We start from the raw sequence: 25,526 nt of genomic DNA on the forward strand, positions 1-25,526 counted from the left end.
TGAGGAAGAATGGGCTGCCTCGGTAAAAGGGTGTTAATTTAAGAAAGAACCTATTATACGATTTGGGCTTTGTGGTAATTTGGGGGAGCATCTAAGGAAGCGGGAATATGCTCTCAATTGGATGTGGTCAGAAAGCTGGGGGAAGTCTATGATTGTGTCAGCAGGGAAACGTATCCAAGTCACACGACTTCAAAATAGTAATACCAGTGGTGAATCCCTTGGGGTCTGCAGCACCCTCAATTCTGGCCTCCTCAGAATAAAGTATTCAACTGACGGGCATAAGGCAGAAGGAGAGACCCAGGCAAGTTTTAGAGCAGGAGTAAAAGTTTATTAAAAAGCTTTAGAGCAGGAACAAAAAGAAGGAAAGTATGCTTGGAAGAAAGCCAAACAGGCAACTTGAAAGGCAAGTACGCAGCTTGATATTTTGACTTGGGGTTTGTTTTTGTTTTGAGACAGATTCTTGCTCTGTTGCCTAGGCTGGAGTGTAGTAGCGTGATCTTGGTTTGCAACCTCCACTTCCCAAGTTCAAGCAATTCTTGTGCCTCAGCCTCCTGAGTAGTTAATTTTGTTTTTTTTTTTTTTTCTCACCATGTTGGCCACGCTGGTCTCAAACTCCTGACCTCAGATGATCCGCCCGTCTCGGTCCCGCAAAGTGTTGGGATTACAGGCGTGAGCCACTGTGTGCCTGGCCTTGGGGTTTTATACATTGGCTTACTTCTGGGGTCTTGCATTACTTCTCCCCGATTCTTCCTTGGGGTGGGCTGTCCGCATGTGCATGCTTGAGCCCACTCGCCCCACTCCTGAGATCTTATCGGGAAGCTGCTGATCACTAGTTTCAGGTGTTTTCTATCAGGAGCCTGCTGTTCCATGGTGCCAGCTGTGATCAATTATTATTTTAGTGAGACATTTAACAACCGCTTGACCATCACCTGATGGTTGCCCGACATTCCTGATATATGTGTGTGGTGGGGAGCCCTCTCCTGCCCTACTCATTCCTGACTAGCTACCCACTAACAAGATTGAGATCTTGGGCATCGCAGTCTTATCTATAGAGAAGTGACTAGCATGAGAATAAAGCTGCAATTTTAAAGAAGTAGTAGTTATTTGCTTGCGCCAAGAAAAAGGTGTTGTATTTTGCAGTCAGTAAAGTGAGCTTTTTGTCTGTGCTTAGAAAAGCTTAATGAAGTGGTTTGCTTTGTATCATTGTATCATGATTTCAGAGTGACCTTGTCTGCGGTTGCTATTTTGTGAGATTATTTCTATTCAATAGGAGAATAACAAGGCCTAGCTGTGAGTGCCAGGCCAGCTTCTCAATGTTAAGGACTCTTTCCTTTTTCTTCTTACATGTTAGTTTCATAATACATTTTTCATTCAAATATAATATACATACAGAAAAGTACACAAATTATAAATGAATTTTCATAAAGTGAACACATCAGTGTACTAATGTTCGGCTTAAGAAACAACATATCCAACTTCCAGAAGTCCCCTTCATGCACCCTTCAGATCACTAAACCTGAGGTTACCCACTATCCTGAGTCTAACACCACAGATTAGTTTTGCCTGATTTTGAATTTTTTATGACTAGAAACATATGTACTTTTTTGAGTATAGGCTTATACGCAACATTATGTTTGAGATTCATTCTTGTTATTCTGTGTCATTGTAATTAGTTCATTCTCACTGATGAATAGTATTCCATCATGTAAACACACCAGTTTATCTCCATTCTAGTGTTGATGGACATTCGGGAGCTTCCAGTTTGCAGCAATTAGGAATTAGTTCATTGTGCTGCTATGAATGTTCTTGTACATGTTTTTGGTGAATGCCATGTATATATTCCCGCTGGGGAGGAGTCAAATTGTTGTATATTTATGTTCAGCTTTAGTAGATAGTGCCAAACATTTTTCCACAGTGATTGTAACAATTTATGCTCACACCAGCAGTGTGAAAGAATTCTGGGGGCTCTCTTTCCCATGTTATGTAAACTCTTCCAGAATACAGAAAAAGATGAAAACTTCTAAATGCTAATTCTACAAGGATTCTATTACCTTGATACAAAATTGAGAAAGTATAGAAAAGGAAAACTATAGGTTAATGACATCTTTAAATGGAGCTGTAAAGATAATGAAAAGATTAGCAAACTGAACGTACAAATTTTTTAAAAAAACAACCAAACCAGGACCAGAATGGGTTTATTCCAGGAACAGAAGTAATGCTCAAAACTAGGAGGTTTTGAAATAATGCATATTAATGTATCAATGTTAGCTATTATATAATTCATTAAATCCCAAATTTATTTTTGTTAATATAATTCATTAAAATAGAATCTGTTAATATAATTCCTTTCGAAGACTAGAGGAGAAAAGCAGATAATCTCCAAAGATGCCAAAAAAGCCATTGATTATATTCAATTCTCACTGTAATAAAAATTCTAGAAACAGAAAGATATAAAAGTCCATGTTATCTCTCCTTCAGTCTACTTGTCGGGTTCATCATCCATTATTACCCCACATGCAAGCTAACTTCTTTTTCCTTGCTCCTCCATTTGCTAGCTGTGCAGCCTTTGACAAGTTACTTAACCACTCTGTGCTGATTTCCTATGTGTAAAATAAGAGTACCTACCTTATGTTGTAATGTTCAAGTCCTCAATACATTATTCTTAATCACCTTTTAATTGCAAGAATTTGGTCATTAAACATCCCTTTGACTGGATTGCGAGCACCTTGACAGCAGGGACTAACAGTGGAACTTTCTGGAGACTTAAGGAATGTTTGTTGAATCCTGATGCAAGCTTTCTCACCTTCCTGTGTTCTCTCATTGCTTCCTCATCCTGTCCAGCCATCCGTCCACCCGTCGCAAGCCTAACCCCAGTCAATAACCACTGTTTACAACACTTTCTTTGTACCCTTCTTATAGTGCTTATTACATTGTTTTGAATACTAAATGAATATATGGTGCGTCGTTGTGTTTAACATTTAGGACATAACCACTCATAATGTTACAGTTAAAAAAAAAAGTTTTGTGCATTCCTCTAGGGCAGAACTGTGCCGTACTTCTGGTTTCACTGCATAGTGTCTACAAAGTACAGTGTCAAAGACAGCTCGGGATGAGAACTGGGCTAAGGCGCGCCCCGCATTATTCAGGGCCCGGAGAGGTGCAGGCTCCGAAGGTGTGGAGAGCGAAACACGCAGAGAAGTGATTCCACTCATCAGTCACACAGTAAGGCGGGACAGCCCCATCTTGCAGTTTTTCATTATTCAACACAGAGCCCAACGCGCAGGCAACAGATCCGCGCGCAGGGCTGTTTGGGGGCGCTTGGGGCGCACAATCTGGGGCAGGCGGAACCTTAGTCCTCAGCCCCGCGTTTCCCGCGACTCCGCTCTCACCGCTACACTACCACACAAACGGCCTCCTTCCCCCCACCCCCGGGGGCCCATCCCGGTGGCGGGCTCCGGAGTTCGGGACTGCTAATTTCAGCGAAACGATTAAAAGACGCCCTTACAACTGACGGCACTTTCTCTCCTCCGGCAAGAAAGGACGTCCAGCGTAGCGTCGCCCACGCTTCTCCGCCGGCGCAGAGCAGGCCTCACAGAAGCGCACGCCGCTGGCACGCACGCCGCCCCGCCCTCACGGCCCAGCGCCAGCCGCGCCCCGCGCTCGCACGCATCCCGGCCTCACTGCCCCTCGACCCCCGTTCCGTTGGAGGGGCCTGAGGCGAGCCTGAGCGCGCTGTTGGCCGGAGGGAAGCCAGAGGAGACCGGGTCGACTGGGCAGAGCGGCAGAGGGTCAAGGACCCTGCTCTGCACGCCCAGAGAGTAGAAGTGGGCTGGGAGCAGGGTTACGTGAGGGAGCGCGCCGCGACTGAGCTTGGGTCCGACTGGAGCTCAGGCTCGCGACCCAGACTGGTGGGCCAGGCCTCCAAGCCGGCCTTACACCTGATTCAAGGAGGACAGACCGGACACAAAGGGACGGAGCGAGCAAGGAGACATGGCTTCATCATTCCTGCCCGCGGGGGCCACCACCGGCGACAGCGGTGGAGAGCTGAGCTCAGGGGACGACTCCGGGGAGGTGGAGTTCCCCCATGACCCTGAGATCGAGGAGACCAGTTGCCTGGCCGAGCTGTTTGAGAAGGCTGCCGCGCACTTGCAAGGCCTGATTCAGGTGGCCAGCAGGGAGCAGCTCTTGTACCTGTATGCCAGGTACAAACAGGTAAAGTAGCAGGGAAAGGGTGGATGGGGGAGAAAGACACGGAGCCTTCTGCCTCAACAACTGATAGCAAACATTTATGGTTAATAGCTAGGTGTAATGAAGCTTGTGTATGTGTATTTTGTTTTGTTTTGTTTTTGACCATCTGCTGGGGATGAGCATCATCCTGAACGTGGAAAAGATGTTTGCTTTCCTAGGAGTGATGTTTATTTAGCTGGACACTGGACACTGTTTTTCTGTTTTTTTCTCTGACTTATTCAGTGATCTTGCATTTTACCAGCCCAAGAACCTTTACAAAATGACAATAAAATAAGATTTATCATTCATTTACTCTTCCCAGAGGGCCACATGGAAGTAAATACGGTAAAGATAATAAAACTATATAGAGATCGAGAAAGATAATAGGATTGTAATAATGTGATGCAGCGCTGGGCGTGGTTGCTCACGGCTGTAATCCCAGCACTTTGGGAGGCCGAGGCGGGCGGATCACCTGAGGTCGGGAGTTCGAGACCAGCCTGACCAACATGGAGAAACCCCATCTCTACTAAATTAGCCGGGCATGGTGGTGCATGCCTGTAATCCCAGCTACTCGGGAGGCTGAGGAGGCGGAGGTTGCGGTGAGCGAAGATTGCGTGCCATTGCACTCCAGCCTGGGCAACAAGAGGGAAGCAACTCCGCCTCAAATAATAATAATAATGTGATGCAATGCAAAATGCAGTGTTACAACTTTTATTGTGATTTTTATAAAATCCTAAATATCTTTGATTTATGTTTTCGTTGAATATGTCTTCCTTTCTGTTTGATACAATCTAAAAATTTTAGAGCTATGAACACCAGATGAAATAATGCCCTTCTTTTACAGTAAAGGAAACTGAAGGCCATAGAGAGTAGGCACCTTGCCTAGGGTCATACAGATACATCAGTCAGAACTGGATTGTAGCTCCTGACTCAGTCTAAGGCTGTGAACTTTACCTGGAAATAGGGAGGTGTATAGACATGTTTAATTTATAATTCAGGATGACATTGGTTGGTACCAGAAGGAAAATAATTGCTTTATCATAAGCAACATATATTTGTTCAGCAGCTTTTATGTGCAAGACACTTGGGTATAATGCCTACAGAGAATGCAGAGAACCAAAAACATGACACTTTGCAGAGAAGCAAAAACATCATAACACTCACTTTTTTTTTTTTTTTTTTTTTTTTTTTTACAGAGAGTTTTTTTTTTTTTTTTTTTTACAGAGTCTGGGTTTCGCCACATTTCCCAGGCTGGTCTTGCGCTCCTGAGCTCAGGCGATCCACCTGCCCCAAGTGCTGGGATTACAGGCGTGAGCCACTTCGCCTGGCTGACATTTTATTTATTTTTATTTTTATTTTTTTTTGGGGATGGAGTTTACCTCCTGTTGCCCAGGCTGGAGTGCAGTGGCTGGATCTTAGCTCACTGCAACTTCTACCTCCCCAGTTCAAGCGATTGTTCTGTCCCAGCCTCCCGAGTAGCTAGGATTACAGGTGCCCGCCACCATGCCCGACTATTTTCTTGTATTTTTAGAAGAGACGGGGTATCATCATGTTCGCCAGGCTGGTCTTGAACTCCTGACCTTAGGTGATCTGCCTGCCTCGGCCTCCCAAAGTGCTGGGATTACAGGTGTGAGCCACCGCGCCTGGCCAACATTTGCTTTAAGAGACTTAACAAAGTACTTGAGGAGTCTAGGTTTTAACACACCTGAAAAATTGCTGACAAGAGTTAAATAACAGTTCAGGAAAATTATAGCTCTTTGGAACACTAGAGGAAAGGAAATTCTGGATAATAGCCTATTTTGTTTTATTAAAAATGTGTAACCTTTTTTTCTTTTTGCCTCTTGACATAGTTACGTATTTTCCCCTGTATTTGTTAAAGGAAAGATAAGTTGGGGGAGAGGTCCTGCTGTATTCTTTTTTTTTTTTTTTTTTAAACTAAAAAAGTTTTTTTAGAGACAGGATCTTGTTTTGTTGCTCAGGCTGGAGGGCAGTTACATACTCATAGCTCACTGCAGCCTTGAAGCTTCTGGCTTCAAGCATTCCTCCTGCTTAAGCCTCCTGAAGTACTGTTACTACAGACATGATCCCCCATGCCCAGCCCCACTGTGTTCTTAAACTGGATGTACTGAGTAAAAATGAACCTTGTTTTGAAGGTTGATGGTCATTATTATGAATATCAGTTAATGTGACCTGAGAGAGAAAGCTGTAGGAACAAATGGTATAAATTATAGTGTTGAATGAAAATTACCTCCAAATTGGCCTTGGAATTATCTTTCTTGGAAAAGTTGTAGATATCTGTTTTCTCTTTGGTCATTTGTTATACTTTGTCCTAATAACATTAGAGTGAAACTTTTGATTATTTAACAAATATTTACTGAGAATCATATTTTAGGACCTGTAATATGTCTGATGATTCTCTGGGCAGTATGAGACTAATTTTCCCCCAATTCCCTAGAAAATATTATTTTTCCTTCTAGGACATATCTTTATTTATTGATATTGGTGTCATTATTAAGTACTATATTTCTAAGTCATCAGTGAACTGTAGTCACGTATCTACTTAGGAACCATTCTGTCTCAGGTATACTCACTTCATCCAGGTAATATGAAGGAGGGATGTCCCTCATCCTTTCAAGAACTTGACTTTAGGGTGTTTAGAGATATTCTGTATCTGAAAATAAAATTCTTCATTATTAGAGAATAATATGCTTACTTATATATGACACTGGGCCACAGTTTTCATCAATCTCCTAAATATTTTTGACAAAATTCTGAGATAGTGTTAAGAATAGCATCTTTGATAGAATGATAAAGTTGAAAGTCCAGTATCATTTCTGCATATTGGATCAAAATTTATAAAATAACATTATGTATTCAGAATAGCACCCTATTTTGTAGGCTGGATGAGGTTGTTGGCAGGAAGATAATAAAAATAAGCTGAGATACGAACCTTATTTTCTCAGGGAGAGCTCTCTAAACTTAGCATCATAGCTTTATTAGTCTCAGATAAGCCTATGGCTTCAAAATAATCTTTTAATAAAGTTTCAACAAAATCAAATGAATGAACAATTTTTTGGTCCCTCTTTACATCAGCCTACACTCTCCCTCCTAAAGATAGCTAATTGACAGCTGTGAAAACTGGAGAGTAATGAAAATTTGTGAATTCCTGTTGACTTCATAAGATACTATTTAATAATACTTTTTTTTTTTGAGACAGAGTTTTGCACTGTCATACAGGCTGGAATGCAGTGGCGTGATCTGGGCTCACTGCAACCTCTGCCTCCTAGGTTCAAGTGATTCTCTTGCCTCAGCTTCCCGAGTAGCTGTGATTACAGGTGCCTGCCACCGCGCTGACTAATTTTTGTGTTTTTAGTAGAGATGGGGTTTCACCATGTTGGCCATGGTTGACCAGGCTGGTCTCCTGATCTCAGGTGATCCGACTGCCTTGGCCTCCCAAAGTGCTGGGATTACAGGCATGAGCCACCGTGCCTTAATACTACTTTATTAAATATTAACCCTTGAGTCAAGTCTTACATTTTGTGTGATGAGATGGGAAGTACACACAAAGTACTTCTGCTGCATACTGAATTATGTTGACTATTTTGAGGAAAAGCACTTGTGTAATTTCTGAGTTGCAAAATGAACTATATACTTTTTTCCATTTTTACTTAACAGAACAACTCACAGATAATTATACCTACTCAAATTTGGGTATTTGGCAGGTAGTTTCTTAAAAATGAACGAAATAAGCCTGTCACTTCAAGGAAAACAACTCAAAGTATTTGTTGCCAGTAATAACATTTGAACCTTCAAGTGAAAATGAGAAATTTGGAAAATCTGTATCTGCCACCATGAGCTTGACAGCTTCCCAGTACTTAAAAACTTTTTTTGATGAGATAAGTGGTGACAGTCATGAATGTGAACGTTTGCTATTATATCATGAAATGTGTCAACATTTAAAAAGTCTGTGTAACTCAGTAAACCATATTTTCTAAATATTTCATGGAATGGTGTTACAAATTATGTGTTGGTAAAAGATGGCTTTCAAAGTGCAAGTCAGACCAATGGATTTCAGTGTTAACAGTATGAAAAATTCATTGATATGAGTTCAGATTCCTCATTGCAACTGACCTTAAACTACCATCTGTTAGGCTTTGGCATAGTATCAAAGAAGAATATCTACAATTATCTGAAAATCCTGCTAAAATACTTCTCTCTTTTCTAACAACATATCTGCGTGAAGCCGAATTTTCTTCATATACTTCAACCAAAACAACATATTGCAGTAGACTGGATGCAGCAGTAGATATGCAAATGCAACTGGCTTCTACTAAGCAAGACATTAAAAAAATTAAAAAATGTAAAACAGTGCTACTTTTCTCACTAATTTTTTTAGAATATGTAGTTATTTTGCATGAAATGTTATTTACGTTAACATCTAATGGGTTTATTATTTTTAAATGAATTAATACACATTTTTTAAATGTCCCAGTTTTAATTTCTAATGTGGTAAATATTGATAGATATAACCCATATAAATGATGGCTCTTTAGGATCCTTAATTTCTGAGAGTATAAAGGGATTACAGGACTAAAAAATTTGAAAACTGCTGCCCTAAGTTCCTTTTTCATGGTCAGAGGTGGCTTACCATCACCACATGTATATCCTATCCGGAGCAAAGGGAAATGGGAAGACAAGCTCCTTTTCTTTTTAAGGAAGTTATTTGTATCACTCTTCCACACATCCAGTCCCCAGAACCTAGGCAGAAGTTGGATGGCCATGTATAATGTTTAGCTGGATGATCATGTGTCCAGCTGAGACTTCTGTTACTATAGGAGAAATGGAGAACTATTGGCATTTGTTTCTGCCACTGGATAGTGTCTGGATAAAAAACAAAACTAGTTATAATTGCTATTTTTATGTCTTAAAGTTTGTATAATTTATCTCATTTAATATTTCTAACAGTCTGGTAGTTCATGTGATTTTAGAGAGTCCAGAATTGAAGCCCAGACTCTATTTAGCATTTAAGACAGAATGATGTAGTAAAGGGATATTGAGCTTTGGAGTCAAACACTCTTGGATTTAAATCCGGACTACTAATTCAGGATGTACTAATGTGTGAACTGAGACAACCCTCCTGAGCTTCTCTCTTCATTTATAAAATGAGTTTGTGATGGCATACCTAGCAGGAATTTTTTTTTGGCCCATTCGAGATAAAATATGTGAAGTGTTTGGTCTATGGTGATTGTTCAAGAAATGTGGCTCCTTCTTTTTCACCCTTTCTTCTGTCTATTCCATCATAACAGGGCTGCTTCTATGTAAGTATACATTTTAATAACAGCATAGGGCCATGCAATTAATCGCTAAGCAAATGATAGAGATGGTAATTGTTATGAATTCAGAGGTAGATGAGATCATTGTAGACTGAAAGGGTTCTTAGAATCTGAAATTTGAGTAGAACTGGAAGGTCGTGCAGCATCCTGAAAAGCTGAGGAAAGAAGAAAAGGCATTTCAGGTGAGTGGAGTAACAAGCAAAACCCTGAACTAGGAATACCTAAGGCAGTCAGTAGATCATTCTGGTTAGATGAAGGCATCAGTTAGAGTAATGGGAGACAGTAGGAAAATCCCTGAGAAGTAGATAGGTTCTGTGGATGAGTTAAGAACAGTTACAGGCTCTAGTCTAATAGAAAGATGAAACTTTAAACAAAACTTTCTAACACATGGTAGAAAAAGTGAAAAGTACCATAAAAGATATATAGAGTAAATGCTTTAAGAGTTCATAAGGAAGGAAGATGACTTCTGGCAGTGGGAATCAGGGCCTGTATAGTGAATTCTGCACTTGTGTGAATTTCATTTATGCTTATTCTCAATGAAAATTTCACTGTACAGTTTAACTACAAATGTCATTTGAGGATTAAAATTAAGTATTGATCTCAAACAAAAGATGATAAGACTATTGTAGAAAAAGAGAATTGTATTTTTGAGAACCCCTGAAATTTTTTGCATGGGTTTTGGCATCCAAATTTATATTGATGAATTTCATAATAGGGCACTTTAAAAGTAGTACACTTTTTTCCCTGGAATTTTGGAGAGTTAAAATGCTGATAGAGTTATGAGAATCAGCATGAAGAAATAGTGTTGTGAATTCCGATAAATTATGAATTCTAAACCTTATTAATTGCATATTAAAAAATTATTTTACTTTATACATGGTAATAAAGAGTATATAATCTATATTGATAACTTATATATAAGTAGTCTACTAACTTCGAAATGCAACCGTTTATCACAGTTTTTCTGTATTACAATATTAGATAATAGTTGTTTTATGCAGTAAGCCAAAGTAGGCTGTATGTAATGTTTGATTCTGTTTGGGTTTTTTTGTTTGCTTTGGCAAAGAGTGTTAAATTTTGCTATTCCAATAGATGCAAATATTTTCCAACCTATGGTTACTGAATATACATAATACATTTGAAAAGGAAAAGTTTCCCAGACATTTCTTTGAAAAATAAGTTCTTGATTTTCCTTCCCTCATTTAGGTCAAAGTTGGAAATTGTAATACTCCTAAACCAAGCTTCTTTGATTTTGAAGGAAAGCAAAAATGGTAAGAAATTCTTGGAATCTTTAATGAGGTTGTTGAAAATGGTTTAGGTGTTTAGGAATTAGAAAGCAGTGAGCTGATTAAAGAATTATTTTTATATTAATCTCTCTCTCTGCTGTAGATTGTACTAATGACAGGCAATTGGGAGAGATTAAAGAAATCTACTTTTAGCTAAGTCTCCTGAAGGATTCTTATGCTAGCATGTTGGAATATAAGTGGTTCACAACAGACATACATGCCTTACATTTTAATACCATGAGAGCTATTGCTTGAGATTATCCTTTCCTGTCATTCAGCCCCTAATGGATCACCACTTCTCCCCTCTGGAGGGATTTTTGGAAAAAGGCCAGAATGATGGGAAGGGCAGAAGAGCAGGATAAATCCCCATTTTTCACCCATCTTCCTTGTCCCAGTTTTATCTCCCTGTCTCTTGCTACTTATTCTTGTGTTCCTTGCCCCACCCATGCCACAGTAAATAACTGCTTATAGTACTCTTGGGAAGAAGGGAAAAATTCAGTGAAAAGCCAAAACCAGATACTAACTTCTCTTTTTCTCTGAATATATAAAAAAAGAGTATACTTTTGCAAACTTTTTTAACTTGTAATTCAGAAGTTCCCCTTTGTCATTTATGAGGCCTTATCTTCTCTTACCTTGTCTAAGTGAAAAAAAAGAAGTTGCATACAACTGGGAATCTTAGTTATAGAAGGGAAGGCTTTGGAGCATCAACCCTGAAATTAAAAGAAGGTTAGAAGGTAGAGTTAGAAAAGAAAAAAGATAAAATATGATTATAGAGAGAGGAAGTGATAAAATACGGGTTCTGACTTTACATTCTTGAGCAGTCCCACATAAAATCTGGTCCCCTGGATACATTTCCTGCCTGCCAACCATTTGTTACCCAACTGTTAGGAGATACAGAGCTTGAACCCAGATGTAAATCACGTATGTCACTAACCACGCTGTTTAGTTCAGCCGATATTTTTTTGTATAGGACAGTCTCAGTGAAGGAAGCAGTGCATTGATTATATTCTTGCACAGGTTTTTTGGTTGATGATAACCAACCAACATATTATTACTGTTCTAAAGAATACCTGATGTTAACGTTTACTGTGAGTTTTTTGTTATAATTTATGAAATTTTATACCTTTATTTTTTTTCTGTGCTTTGCCTGTTTCTCCACTGTTTTTAGCAATTAAAAAATTTAGATTTTATAGCCACCATAATAATAGTTTAGGCAAGACCATCAATGAATGATTAAATATTAGATGACAAAATATTGGGGAAGTATTAGAGAAAAACTATTGAGGAAAATTGTTGTTAAAACGCTAGGTGAAAAACTACTGGGGAGCAAAACCATGGGTTACAGGCTGACCCACCGTTTACTTTTTAATTATGAGGGAGAAACCTGACAGTTACTGCCGTTACCAAGCCATGAATCTTATTGATGATGGGACAGACTGACATCATGTGCCCCCAGTGTGATGCATTGAAAAGGGCATGTCACCTATATATTACTCTGCTGAAATAATTTAACCCAATTCTAATCATGGTTAATCATTTTTGGCAAAAACACTATGTAGGTAAGGAAACAATTAGACAAATTCAAATTGAGGGATATTTTATAAAACAGTTGGACTCTTAAAAAATACCAACAATGTGGAAGACAAAAAAGCTAAAGATACGTGAAACTCAATGCTGTGTGTGGATCTTGATTGGTTCCTGGTGTGGGAGAAGAAAGCCATAAAGGACATTATTGGGACAATCAGGAAAATCTGAATGTATAGCCTCTATATTGTATAATAGTAATTGATGATAAATTTCCTGAGTTTGTGTAAGCTGATCTATTTAGGGATGAAGTGTTATGATGCATATAAGTAATTCTTAAGGAATTCAATGAAAATAAATTTAGAAAACCTCAGAAAGATGTTATATTTATCATAGAAGCAGGAAGGTAGTGAAAAAAAATGTGGGATTGAGTTCTGTTTCACAGCAAATCAGGGAAATCGAGAAACCCTGGTTGGAATTTAGAAAGAATTGGCAGGGAAAAACCAAGAAGAAGGCCTGTCCTGGCAGCCTGTTGCAGGGGGCGGGGTAGATGACCCAAAAGGAAGCTCAGGACTAAAATGTTGCTTTTGCCATTTATATTGTAGGAAGTCCCTAACTTACTCATTAGTATTCTTTAGTTGTTGTTGTTGTTGTTTTTTTGGGTTTTTTTTTTGAGACAGAATTTTGCTCTGTTGCCCAGGCTGGAGTGTGGTGGTGCCATCTCAGCTTACTGCAACCTCCGTCTCCCAGGTTCAAGCAATCCTCCTGCCTCGGCCTCCAGAGTAGCTGGACTACAGGCGCACACCACCACGCCTGGCTAATTTTTGTATTTTTAGTAGAGATGGGGTTTCACCATGTTGGCCAGGCTGGTCTCAAATGCCTGACCTCAGGTGGTCCACCTGCCTCAGCCTCCCAAAGTGCTGGAATTACGGGCATGAGCCACCAAGCCTGGCCAGTATTCTTATTTCTGCCCTCACCATCCCTTACTTTTGAAGTCCCAGACTAAGTCCCCAGGATCAGTTACTAGAAGCTTATAGATGAGATAACAGCAGAAAGGGAAGGTGGATTTTTTTGTATCTTAGTAAGAAGTTTGATGCATTTTCCTTGGGAATATTGTTTTTTATGTGATGATTAGTTTCTGTACGACCAAAATGCCATAAGCACAGTTAATTTATGAGAATAATCTCTATTAGTCTGTAGATCATGTATCCTCAATAGGGGTGAAATTTGGTTTGAGGAAGTTAGAAAATCTTAAATTACAGTGGTTTGTGGTCTTTCAAAATTTAATAGATATGCATTGTATCTGTGTTTTTAAAATTTCATGGGGTGGGCGATTAGGAAAAAAAATGTCTGAAAAGGCTGCTTAGGTAGGGCAATAAGGTCTGTATAGCTCTAGACCAATGTAAATGCAAAAAGACAGAACTTCTCTATCCATAGCTTATTATCTCTGTATTCAGAGACCCTTGAAATGTGCATACAATTTTTTTAATAATAAGAAAAATGCTGTTTGTGTTATTTGCATAATGACAGGCCATTTTGGATATTCCATATTGTAGGGAAGCATGGAAAGCACTTGGTGATTCAAGCCCCAGCCAAGCAATGCAGGAATATATCGCAGTAGTTAAAAAACTAGATCCAGGTTGGAATCCTCAGGTAAGACTTAATGATTATAAATAATACTTTCCAAAAACTTATGATCCTTCTCTGAAATAAATGTCTAAAACTAAGCTTAGTTTTAAGTAACATGCTTAAAGTTTTACTTTCTTGAAATATTTTAAAGTTATTGTAATATTTATCTAATAAAATAATTGCTGGCCAGGTGTGGTGGCTCATACCTGTAATCCCAGCACTCTGGGAGGCCGAGCCAGGCGGTTCACCTGAGGTAAGAGTTCAAGACCGGCCTGGCCAACATGGTGAAATCTCGTCTCTACTAAAAATACAAAAATTAGCTGGACGTGGTGGTACACACCTGTAATCCCAGCTACTCAGGAAGCTCAGGCAGGAGAATTGATTGAACCTGGGAGGCTGAGGCTGCGGTGAGCCAAAATCAGGCCACTGCACTCCAGCCTGGGTGACAGTGTGAGACTCCATCTCAGAAAAATAAAATTAATAATAATTACTTAAATAGTAATATAACCAGCTACTGATGCTGAGAACTTCTCTGAGTTGCAGAGTTTTTGAAAGCAGAAAAATTTGGATTACGTAAGAATTAGAAAGAGTTTAACTTGAGATTATCATGCTGGAAAAAAGAAGGTTACTCTTGGATTTCTTTTTTATGATCACCTTCTATGCAAGGGCAAAATGCTTATCAGGGATAAAAGATGAATAAGACATGATTTCTGCCATTTTGTAGTTTAAAGTGTAATAGAGAAGATAAAACATATCAAAATATATATCTTTAATAGTATAAAACAATAATAATGTATGCTAGGGAATCCAGCAGGAAAAGAGATTGCTTTGGACTTTGGAAGCATTGGATATTGTTCACTTAAATATACCCTGTTTTTCTCGTATACTTATCGGAGAACATCTAGAAAGAATTTAATAAAGGTGAGGTTACTATTTAAGAATATTGTTAAATGATTAACAGGTATTTCAGTGAGATAGAGGTTGCATTGTACCACGTAAAAAATGCAAATTGAATTTTTTTCAATAAAAATATTAAGGCCAAACATTGTAGCAGTTAATGAATTAAACAATTTTCAATGTTTTTGTTATAATTACATAATTTCATGGGTACATAGTTGTTACTGGTATGAAGGAATTTGTTCCATTAATCATGGAATCTTAAAAATCTCAGACTTGTTAGGAACTTTAAAAGATTATATATTGTGACATATTAAAAATGTATCTTAAGAGTACAAAGTGGGAGAGATAACCAACTTTGGATATCTTTAATGATATGACTGCCTTTTAGAAGTCATTGAAAAATTTCCTTTTTTTTTTTTTGAGACAGAGTCTCACTCTGTCACTCAGACTAGAGCACCGTAGTAGGATCTTGGCTCAATGTAACCTCCACCTCCCAGGTTCAAGTGATTCTCCCACTTCAGCCTCTGGGACTATAGGTACACACCACTACACCTGGCTAATTTTTAAATTTTTTTTCTTTTTTTTTTTTTTTTGAGACGGAGTCTCACTCTGTCGCCCAGGCGGGAGTGCAGTGGCGCGATCTCGGCTCACTGCAAGCTCTGCCTCCCGGGCTCATGCCATTCTCCTGCCTCAGCCTCCTGAGTAGCTGGGACTACAGGCGCCTGCTACCACGCCCGGCTAATTATTTTTATTTTTAGTAGAGATGGGGTTTCACCGTGTTAGCCAAGATGGTCTTGATCTCCTGACCTCGTGATCTGCCCGCCTCGGCCTCTCAAAGTGCTGGGATTACAGGGGTGAGCCACTGCACCCGACCTCTTTTTTTTTTTTTTTTTTTAAGTAGAGATAGGGTTTTGCCATGTTGGCCAGGCTGACCTTGAACTCCTGACCTCATGTGATCCACCTGCTTCGGCCTCCCAAAGTGCTGGGATTATAGGCGTGAGAAATTTCCTTATGTTTCTGATGTGCATGAGTCTTCATTTTCAGAAATTTTCTATTTTATTCTCTTTTATAAGACACCAAATATGCATACAAATATGTATCTCAAGGTTCTGAGGGCTTAAAATCTGAAAATCAGTGCTCAAAACAGGTGCCCCCTGAGCTGAACTCAGCCTGAACAACTGTTGCACAATGTTTAAAAATGAAACAAAACTTGAATATGAGTGCCTTTAGGCAGAGTATTTTTCAGGTCCAGTCACTGTGTTCTCATCCTTCCCTGTTGATTTATACTACACTATTGGTGATGCTTGGCCTATGAAGGCATTTTAGTTTATAACTTCTGATAAAAGACAGAATTTATGATTTCTTACCTTCAGTACTTTAGTAAAATTTTGTTAACTATTACTCTTAAAATGCTTGCAGGCCAAGCGCAGTGCCTCACGTCTGTAATCCCAACACTTTGGGAGGCTGAGGCGGGTGGATCACCTGAGGTCAGGAGTTCGAGACCAGCCTGACCAACATGGTGAAACCCCGTCTCTACTAAAAATAGCAAAAATTAGCCAGCAATGATGGCAGGTGCCTGTAGTCCCAGCTACGCGGGAGCCTGAGGCAGGAGAATCGCTTGAACCCAGGAGGCAGAGGTTGCAGTGAGCCGAGGTTGTGCCATTGCACTCCAGCCTGGGCGACAGAGCAAGACTCCATCTCAAAAAGAAAAAAAGACTTGCAGATTCCAAACAGGTGTTAAGGATGCTTTTTAAAAATGTCTAAATCTAACCTATTGCGCATATACTTGAGTAAACCAAGCAGAACCAAAGGCACTTTCATATTCTTTAATTAATTATTTAATACATTAAATAATAAACTTTAAAAAATTAATACGTTATTTAATACGTTAAATAACATTAAAAGAATATATAACATACTATTCTAAAAGTATTTTAACATTGGAATCCAGTTGTAAGGAGGAATTTTATTTACATTTTAGTTTTTAGTTTAAACACTGAGCTGGTCCCCTTTGACTCATAGCTTTTTTTTTTTGTCTTTACTTTTAAACTGTTAGGAGGCAGATCATAACCTCCATCTCAGAAGAGATTTGGCATTTAGTTCATTATCTTTTAGGTTAAACAATTTTCTTTTGATATTCTAAAAAATAAAATAAAATAAGAGCAACACTCATTCTGAATGTGCTGAGTTCTTTTTTTTATTTTTTTGAGATGGAGTCTCTCTCTCTGTCACCCAGGCTGGAGTGCAGTGGCACAATCTCAGCTTACTGCACCCTCCGCCTCCCAGGTTCAAACAATTCTTCTGCCTCAGCCTCCTGAATAGCTGGCATGAGCCACTGCACCTGGCCTGAATGTGCTGAGTTCTTTTCATGTATTGTCTTTTGATATCTTCACAAAAAGTCTTCACAGTTAGAAACTACTATAATCTGCATTTTAAAAATGAGGAAATTCAGACACAGAGAGATTTAGTAACTTGCCTAAAATTAGCCAGCTAAGGCCAGGTGTGGTGTATCACTCCTATAATTCCTATAATTTGGGAGGCTGAGGCAGGAGGATCACTTGAGGCCAGGAGTTTGAGAGCAGCCTGGGCAACAAAGCGAGACCCCATCTCTATTTTTAAAAAAACAAAAAAATTAGCCAGGCACGGTGGTGTGCCCTGTAGTCTCAGCTTACCTGGGAGACTGAGGTGGGAGAATCCATTGAACGCAGGAGTTCAGGGTTGCAGTCAGCTGTGATTGCACCACTGCACTCCAGTCTGGGTGACAGAGTGAGACCCCATCTCAAAAAAAAAAAAAAGCCAACTAACAAAAGATGGCACTGGATTTAGACCTATATTTATATGAGTCCAGAGCCCTGTTGTTAACCACTCTGCTATCTGTTCTACAGCTGATATTGGAAATATATCCATAAGGTGTAAACTTACGTGTATGTATACGTGTAAAAAATTCAAGGCAGCTATTATTTTTATCAAAGCTCTGTGGTACCTTGAGGTATAAAACAATGCTTTAAAATTCATCTTTAAAAATGACTATGTTTTCTGTTATGTGTTTCATCTTATCTCAAGAATATGTTGTTCAATGTCTACTATAATTAAGGCAATTATTTTGCCTTTGTTTTGGGGGGAGGGTAAGTTTTTTTTTGTTTTGTTTTTAAAGTTTCGAATAATATAAGGAACTTCTGTAGGGCCTTTATCCAGATTCACCACTAGTTATATTTGCTTTATCGTTCTCTTTCTTTACACATAGACACACATGCATGTAACACACACACACACACCCACATACACACACATATAAATACATTTTTTCCAAATTGTTTGAGATAAGTTGGAGACATCAAGTTCCTTTATCACTGGTTCAGGATTTTTTTCCTAAGAAAAAGAACCTTTACTTACGCAGTGGTCCCTCCTTATCAGGGGATACATTCCAAGACCCCCAGTGAGTACTGAAACTGTGGCTAGTACTAACCTGATTGCTGGGAGTTGGAAAACATTTCTGTGCATGTCTTCAATCCACAAAGTAAATGTTTTTGTCTTCTATACTGAGTACTTATGTTGCATTATGGCTGTAACTTTTGTAGTTTAAGGTGTGACAGGAAAACCAGCACAAGTTTTTTTTTTCTTTCACAATTTCTTGGATAGAAGATTTGTTCTTACTATAGACCTTAGTAACCTCAGCATATGATTTTTTTCTTTCCTTAAGTTGAGAACTTTTACCTTTTCACCTAAAGGAAGCAATTTATGGCTTCCCTTTGGCACACTGAATTGCCAGTATCAGAACTCTTGTACTTTGGGGCCATTATTAAGTAAAATAATGGTTACTTGAACACAAACATGGTACTGCAACAGTCGACAGTCGATCTGATAACTTTGAAGGGAACTAAGTGACTAATGGGCAGGTAGCATATACAGTGCGACTATACTGGCTAGACAAAAGGATGATTTGTGTTCTAGGCGGGATGGAGTGGGTTGGAGTGGAGGGCGTGAGATGGTGTGAAATTTCATCACACTGCCCAGAATGGTGCACAGTTTAAAACTTAGGAATGGTTTATTTCTGGAATTTTCCATTTAATATTTTGGGTTGGCAGTGGGTAACTGAAACGGTGGAAAGTGAAACTGTGGATAAAGGAGGGCTACTGTATAAGTATACTATAATGATCAAAATCAGCAATTTTAACATTGATTTAGTATTTTCAAGTCTGTAGTCCATATTCAAATTTATCATTATAATGATAATGTCCTTAATAATGCCCTTCATAGTTATTCTTCAAATGTTGATCCATCTTCTAATGCAGGGTCATGCATCGTATTTAGTTGTCATGTATCTTTAGTCTCCTCTAATGGAGCAGTTTCTCAGCCATTTTTTTCCCTTTCTTGCCCATGATACTTTTGCAGATTACAGACCAGTTGTTTTGTAGAATGTCCCTTATTTTGGGTTTGCCTGGTGTTTCCTTATAATTAGATTTAGATTATACATTTTTAGGAAGAATACTACACAATTTTGTCCTCCTCAATGCATCATACCAGGAGGTACATGATATCTGTTTGTCCCAATATTGGGATGTTAACTTTGATCACTTGGGTAAGGTGGTGTCTGCCAGACTTCTCTACTATGAAGTTCCTATTTTTCCCTTTGTAATTAATGGGAAGTTAATTCCTTTTGTAATTAATTAATGAGTACTTTGTGGGGAAACAGTTTGAGACTATGTAAATATCCTTTTCCTAGTCAGGTTTCACCCACTAGTTTTAATATTTGTGAATTATTTTTTAACTCTGTAATTTTGTCTTCATTTATTATTTAGCATTCCACTGTAAGGATGGACTTTCCCTTTCTGCCCATTTATTCATTGTCGAGAACTTTCCTCCCCTTTATTTATTTATTCGTTGTCAAGAACTGTGAAAGTTCTGAGATTTTACTCTACCTGGAACCTGGTAAGTTAGCCTGTTACTGTTTCTTAGATGCTGGCAGAAAGCATAAGACTCTTGGGTCAGAGCCAAAGGACTTTATTATTCATGGCATGGCAAACTGTATGAGCTTCATTCGGTTTGCATTGATTTTTTTGTGTCCCTCAAATTCCACAGGGATGACTCAGGTGGTCCTAGCTGGATTCTTACATATGCAGTGTATTGTGCTGTAGGGAAGGAGCACTGAGCTATGGGGATTGACCACTTTTTTAGCAGGTGGAAGCAAGCCTGATTGTTGTCAGGGGATGGAGATATGTTACCACATCCCTGAAGATGGCTTCCTGCATACACAATCCTGAGAAATGGCCCAGGTAAAGAATGGTCAGGGCCTGGTCTATTGAACAAGAATGTGTAGGGACACTTGGGGCTCATAGTAGATTGCCTCTCTCCACATTCATGTATTTATATCAGTTTAGACTCATGGATTTTTATTCAGTGGGATATAATCCATTAAAATCATTATTTTTTTGGCTACTGGGAGTACCTTCAAGATGGCTGCTGTATTTATATTGGTATAAACTCATGGATTTCTCTTTTATTCAGTGGGGTATAATTCATTAAAAGCATTTATTTGGCCATTTGGAGCTTTTTCAGGATGGCTTCTATGTCCTTTTTGATATGTCCCCATCATTGAGCATTTTCTTACTTCTTGGCACAAGATGTTTCAAGCAGTATTAGTTTCCTAGGGCTACTGTAGTAAAGTACCACAGACAAGTACATTGTGGTTTAAAACAACAGAGAATTATTTTCTCACAGTTGTGGAGGTGTTGGAAAGAAGGTGTTAGTAGAGCCATGCTCCCTGTGAAGGTTGTAGGGAAGAATCATTTCTTGCCTCTTCCAGTTTATGGTGGCCCCAGGCATTGTTTGGCTTGTGGCAGCCTAGCTCCATTCTTAGCCTCTGTCTTCACATGGCTTTCTTCCCTGTGTTTCTATATCCAAATCTCCCTCTCCTTTTTTTGGTAGACCCTAGTAATTGAATTTAGGGCCCACCTTAATCCAGTATGACCTCATTTTAACTTAGATCTGCAAAGATCCTATTTCCAATTAAGGTCTCATTGACAGGTACTTGGCATTAAGATTCGGGCATACCTTTTTGGGGGACACAATTCAACCCACTACACAGACTTATCTGATGTTTTCCCTCCCCTATCCCTGGAATTGGCTGCTTCTCTTTAACTCTTTAGTAGAGAATAGTATTTAGAAACCAAGGTCTGGATTCTAGGGTATGTTCGTTGCTACTGGAGTGTCATTGCTTCTAGGCCCTCTCAGAAGACAGATCTAAAATTACATAACGTCAAATATATGTATCTATAGATACACACACTTTTTTTTTTTTTTTTTTTGAGACAGAGTCTCGCTCTGTTGCCCAAGCTGGACAGATCTGCAGTGGTGCGATCTCGGCTCACTGCAACCCCCGCCTCCCGGGCTCAAGCAATTCTCTGCCTCAGCCTCCCGAGTAGCTGGTAGCTGGGATTACAGGCACCCACCACCACGCCCAGCTAATTTTTGTATTTTTAGTAGAGGCGGGGTTTCACCATGTTGGCCAGGCTGATCTTGAACTCCTGACCTCATGATCCACCCGCCTCAGCCTCCCAAAGTGCTGGGATTAAAGGTGTGAGCCACCGCACCCAGCCATACACACATTTTGTATATACATGCATACATAACATATGTATGTATACGTATACATGCATACATAACATATGTATGTATACGTATACATGCATACATAACATATGTATGTATACGTATACATGCATACATAGATACACATGTTGAATACATATTCATTGTAGACACAGACATGTGTATACATGTATTAATACTTACATTATTCTCACACATATATATCCTATATCAGTATTTATATATTTATCTACTTATATACTAAAAACCATAAGTTTATATTCATACCTGTAATTCCAACCCAACACTACAGGGTACATGATAGCCTTCCCTCTTTCATATTTGTAACTCCTTTCTCCAACAGAACAACCCTGCTCCCAGTATCTTCAATGTAGTTACTCATTTGCTTAAGTCTAGAATATACAGAAAGTAGTTTCAGAATTTCTAATCTATACCACTGTGAAAGGAAAATTTACCAGTAAAGTTCTCAATAGGAGTCTTACTTTGTTTTTTGGCAAAATTTATGTATAGTGAAATGTACAAACATTAAGTGTGTAATTCAATGAGTTTTGACAAATAATAAGGCAGTTTTGTAAAAACTTCGGTGAAATGGAAAATAACTGCACCCCAGTCACCTTGTTTTTTTGGCTACTACTGAATTGACTCTGATCACATGGAAGGGTAATAATTTTCTTTAGTGTGAATGCCATGAGCCATGAAGTAACCCTGTTCTGAAGTGGCTTCCTTGCTTGTAAATAAATAATGTTGACATGTAAAGCAGGACCACCAAACTGTAAGTCTTGTAGTAATTTTAATGTATTTTCCACTCTGGACAAAAAGATGTGTTTTTATCCCTGATAAATATTAATAGTTCTAGAAGAGGACATTTTTCAAATTAAAGAATTAGGTATTTTTTCATAATTCCCGGGTAGTATCTGATATTTTCCATAGCTCTTTGGAGAAGATTCTTGTTGGAGATACATGGGTACTATTTCTTTTGAGTCTCATTATACAAAAGCTTTCAAGTACTAATAGCAGAATGATTACATTTGAGTGTATTTGGTATCTTAGTCATATACATTAGGCAAAAACAAAAAAGCAGCCCATTAATGACATTAATGATCTCTCTCCAGATATCACTGATTAAAAGATTAATAGTATGTATTTTGCATATATAATTGTATCCTAATCTGTAATAGATTACCATTTTATATTGAACCAAATATAAAATGAGGCATTTTGTTCTTTTTTCTACCATGTATTAAGGTATTATTGGTACTAGTCAGTCATTTATTTCACACATTAGTTTTATACTCACTGTGTGCAAGTTGTAGTTCTAGGGGCTAGGGATTTAGCACTGAACACAGCAGAACAACACCTGCTCTTAGGAAGCTTACAGTCAGACAGAGATAAGTAATAAAGTAAATATTATAGTAAATATTAATAATGTATTAGTAAATACTGTGGTGTCTTAGAAAGTGATTAGCACTATGGGGAGAAAGCAGGGAAGAAGGATAGGGCACACAGGAGGTAGGGGTACCTTCTTAATTTAAAATAAGATGGTCAGGAGAGGCTCACTGAAAAGGTGACATTGAGCATAGATTGAAACTAAGTGAAAGAATGAGCCATACAGGGGGAAGAACATTCTGTATAGGGGAGACAGCCAGTGCAAGTCTCTAAAGTAGGATCATGCCTGACGTGCTCTAGAAACTGCAACCAGGACTGAATGTATATGAGAACAGGGGTGGAGAAATAGAAAATGAGGCAGAGTTGGGCACGTGATATATAGCCTGCTGTAATAAGGATTGTGGCTTTTATTCTGAGAAGCGAAATATACTGATTGTAAACTTGTAATAAGACTTAGGTATTCCTTCACATTGTCCACTAAATAATATTTTCATGAAAATAATAGAGGCTTATGGAAACAAAAATTCAAACGGTGTGAAAGAGTATAAAATGAAACTTTTAGAACAAGTACCTTGCCACACACACTCACACACTTTCAGTCCCATTCCCTAGAAGTATCTTTTCACTTGTGACTGTTTCTGTAATCCTCAGAGCTACCTCCGTAACACTGAGCTCTAAATTCTTCTTTTAAAAAAGGTTTTCTTTGAAAATTGAACGTTTGTCTGATATATAGATGAAGGTTAACTTAGTTTCTGCAATTCCACTTCTCTTTTGTCCTCTTGCTCCGTTTCTACTCGCATCTAGTAAAACCTTTAGTGACCACCAGAGGGAGCAAAGTTCAACATAAATAAGATGTTTTTATTCTCGGGAATTTCTGGTATTTTCTGTGTGTTTCAGTGGTATTGTTAATACCTTGGTTCTCTCTTGCTTTTTTTTTTTTTTAACTTCTTAGATCTTTAAAACTTTTATATTTACTCGGGATCTTATTATTAACTTCATTTTTCTTCACCTCACTGATCTGATGATGTTTAGACTAGCATCCATTGTTATTTGTGTGTTGTCCATGGAGAAAAATAGCATAGATGGGAGAACTGACGCTCTCCTTTCTTTAGTTCCAGCAGCCAAATAAGTGGTTGTCTAGCTGTCCAGTATCCATCTAGCCTTTTGCAAAATTGGCTGCTATTCATCTGTGGTTTTTGTAACATCATCTAGTTATCTTTTACCCATAAAAATTATTGAAAGAGTAGATAAATTTATACCTGTTGTTTATACTTACCTATGAAGGCAGTCATAACTTTTATAATTTATATTTAAAAAAATAACTAAACAGATTTGTTTTTGACAAAAATTTACCTTTGACTTTTTTCTTGTTATTCATATCTAATTTTTGTTGACTATAAGGTATTAAATTGAGGTTCTCTAGCTGCCTTATGCTAGAGAATAATTCTTTAAGTTATATATTTCTCATGTATTAAAACTCTCATCTCAGAAAGAAATTCACCTGACTGTTGAGCTTGATAGTACTCCATCCAGCCCATAGGCTCTTCAAGACAAGGACCGTGTCAGATTCGCCTTTGTGTTACTATTTACCACCTACAAAGTTCAGCACAGGGCCATGCCATAGAAGATACCTAGATTATTCTAATTTCCTTCTAATTCTCTTCTCCAGGGTAAATAACATGAATCCGTTACATTTCTCTCTTAGAGGGTATTTCCAACCTTCTTCTGGTTCTTCTTTTGTTTCTCCAAGTTCCAGGGCATAACTTATGCTCAGTATAAGGGGAATACTTTATTTAATTTAATTCGCATTTTTAGAGCATATAGATATGTAGGATGCTATTAGCAATTCCTGAAAAAAGCTACCTGGGAATAAATAGAAAACTTAGCATTTTTGGTTAAAGACTAACAGTGTTGCTGAAAAGATTAAAATATACACAGGGAAAGTGAATTTTGAATTAAGATTTGAGTATGGTAAAGGCCACTTTTAAGGTAATAGAAATATTATAAAGCACAAAGTCTGCATGATTAAGTATTTTTTTGCCCCAAGATTCAGCCTGTGTTGATGATTTTCAAAACTGTGTCTCTCCCTATCATTCTTGCAGTTTTAACCACAGCCTATATTGATTCTAAATTTATTTTTTAGCCCTGATCTTTTCTGTGATCCTGATCAGGGATTAGGGTTTTTAGACCAGGGTCACAAAAAAAAAAAAAAAAAAAATCAAAAACAAGTGCCTTCATGGGCCAGGCCATTAACATAAATGAATGAAGTTGGTTTTGATTTATATAGAGAGAATCACAAGGTTGTGGTTTGCAGTGAAGTGCATGCCCTGTTTAAAGAGGGGAATTGGACCTTAGCTCCAGCCAGTTATTGCCATGAATGCTCAGTAGTGCCAGATCTGATATAAAATCTTGATTTTTTTTTTTTTTTTTTTTTTGAGACGGAGTCTCACTCTGTTGCCAGGCTGGAGTACAGTGGTGCGATCTCGGCTCACTGCAGACTCTGCCTCCCAGGTTCCAGCAATTCTCCTGCCTCAGCCTTCTGGATAGCTGGGACTACAGGCACATGCCACCATGCCCAGTTAATTTTTGTATTTTCAGTAGAGACGAGGCCTCACCATGTTGGTTAGGCTGG

General features: G+C 38.5%; 1 protein-coding gene across 15 annotated transcripts in view; it reads left to right on the forward strand.

Annotated features, from left to right (window-relative positions):
• Positions 1-315: 315 nt before the first annotated feature.
• The window catches only part of ACBD6 (acyl-CoA binding domain containing 6), a 248,709-nt gene continuing 223,498 nt past the window's right edge, over positions 316-25,526 (forward strand). For all 15 annotated transcript variants that reach the window (XR_010123589.1, XR_010123579.1, XR_010123599.1 and 12 more), the window contains exons 1-3: positions 316-4,212; positions 10,767-10,831; positions 13,927-14,023. Coding sequence is in view for 3 of the 15 variants with exons in the window: in XM_054475506.2 (XP_054331481.1) it covers positions 3,991-4,212; positions 10,767-10,831; positions 13,927-14,023 (384 nt within the window). In the remaining 12 variants the exon portion in view is untranslated. The remainder of the gene's footprint in view (positions 4,213-10,766; positions 10,832-13,926; positions 14,024-25,526) is intronic.

The sequence above is a fragment of the Pongo pygmaeus genome, chromosome 1 (assembly GCF_028885625.2).
Source record: "Pongo pygmaeus isolate AG05252 chromosome 1, NHGRI_mPonPyg2-v2.0_pri, whole genome shotgun sequence".
Lineage (NCBI taxonomy): Eukaryota > Metazoa > Chordata > Mammalia > Primates > Hominidae > Pongo > Pongo pygmaeus.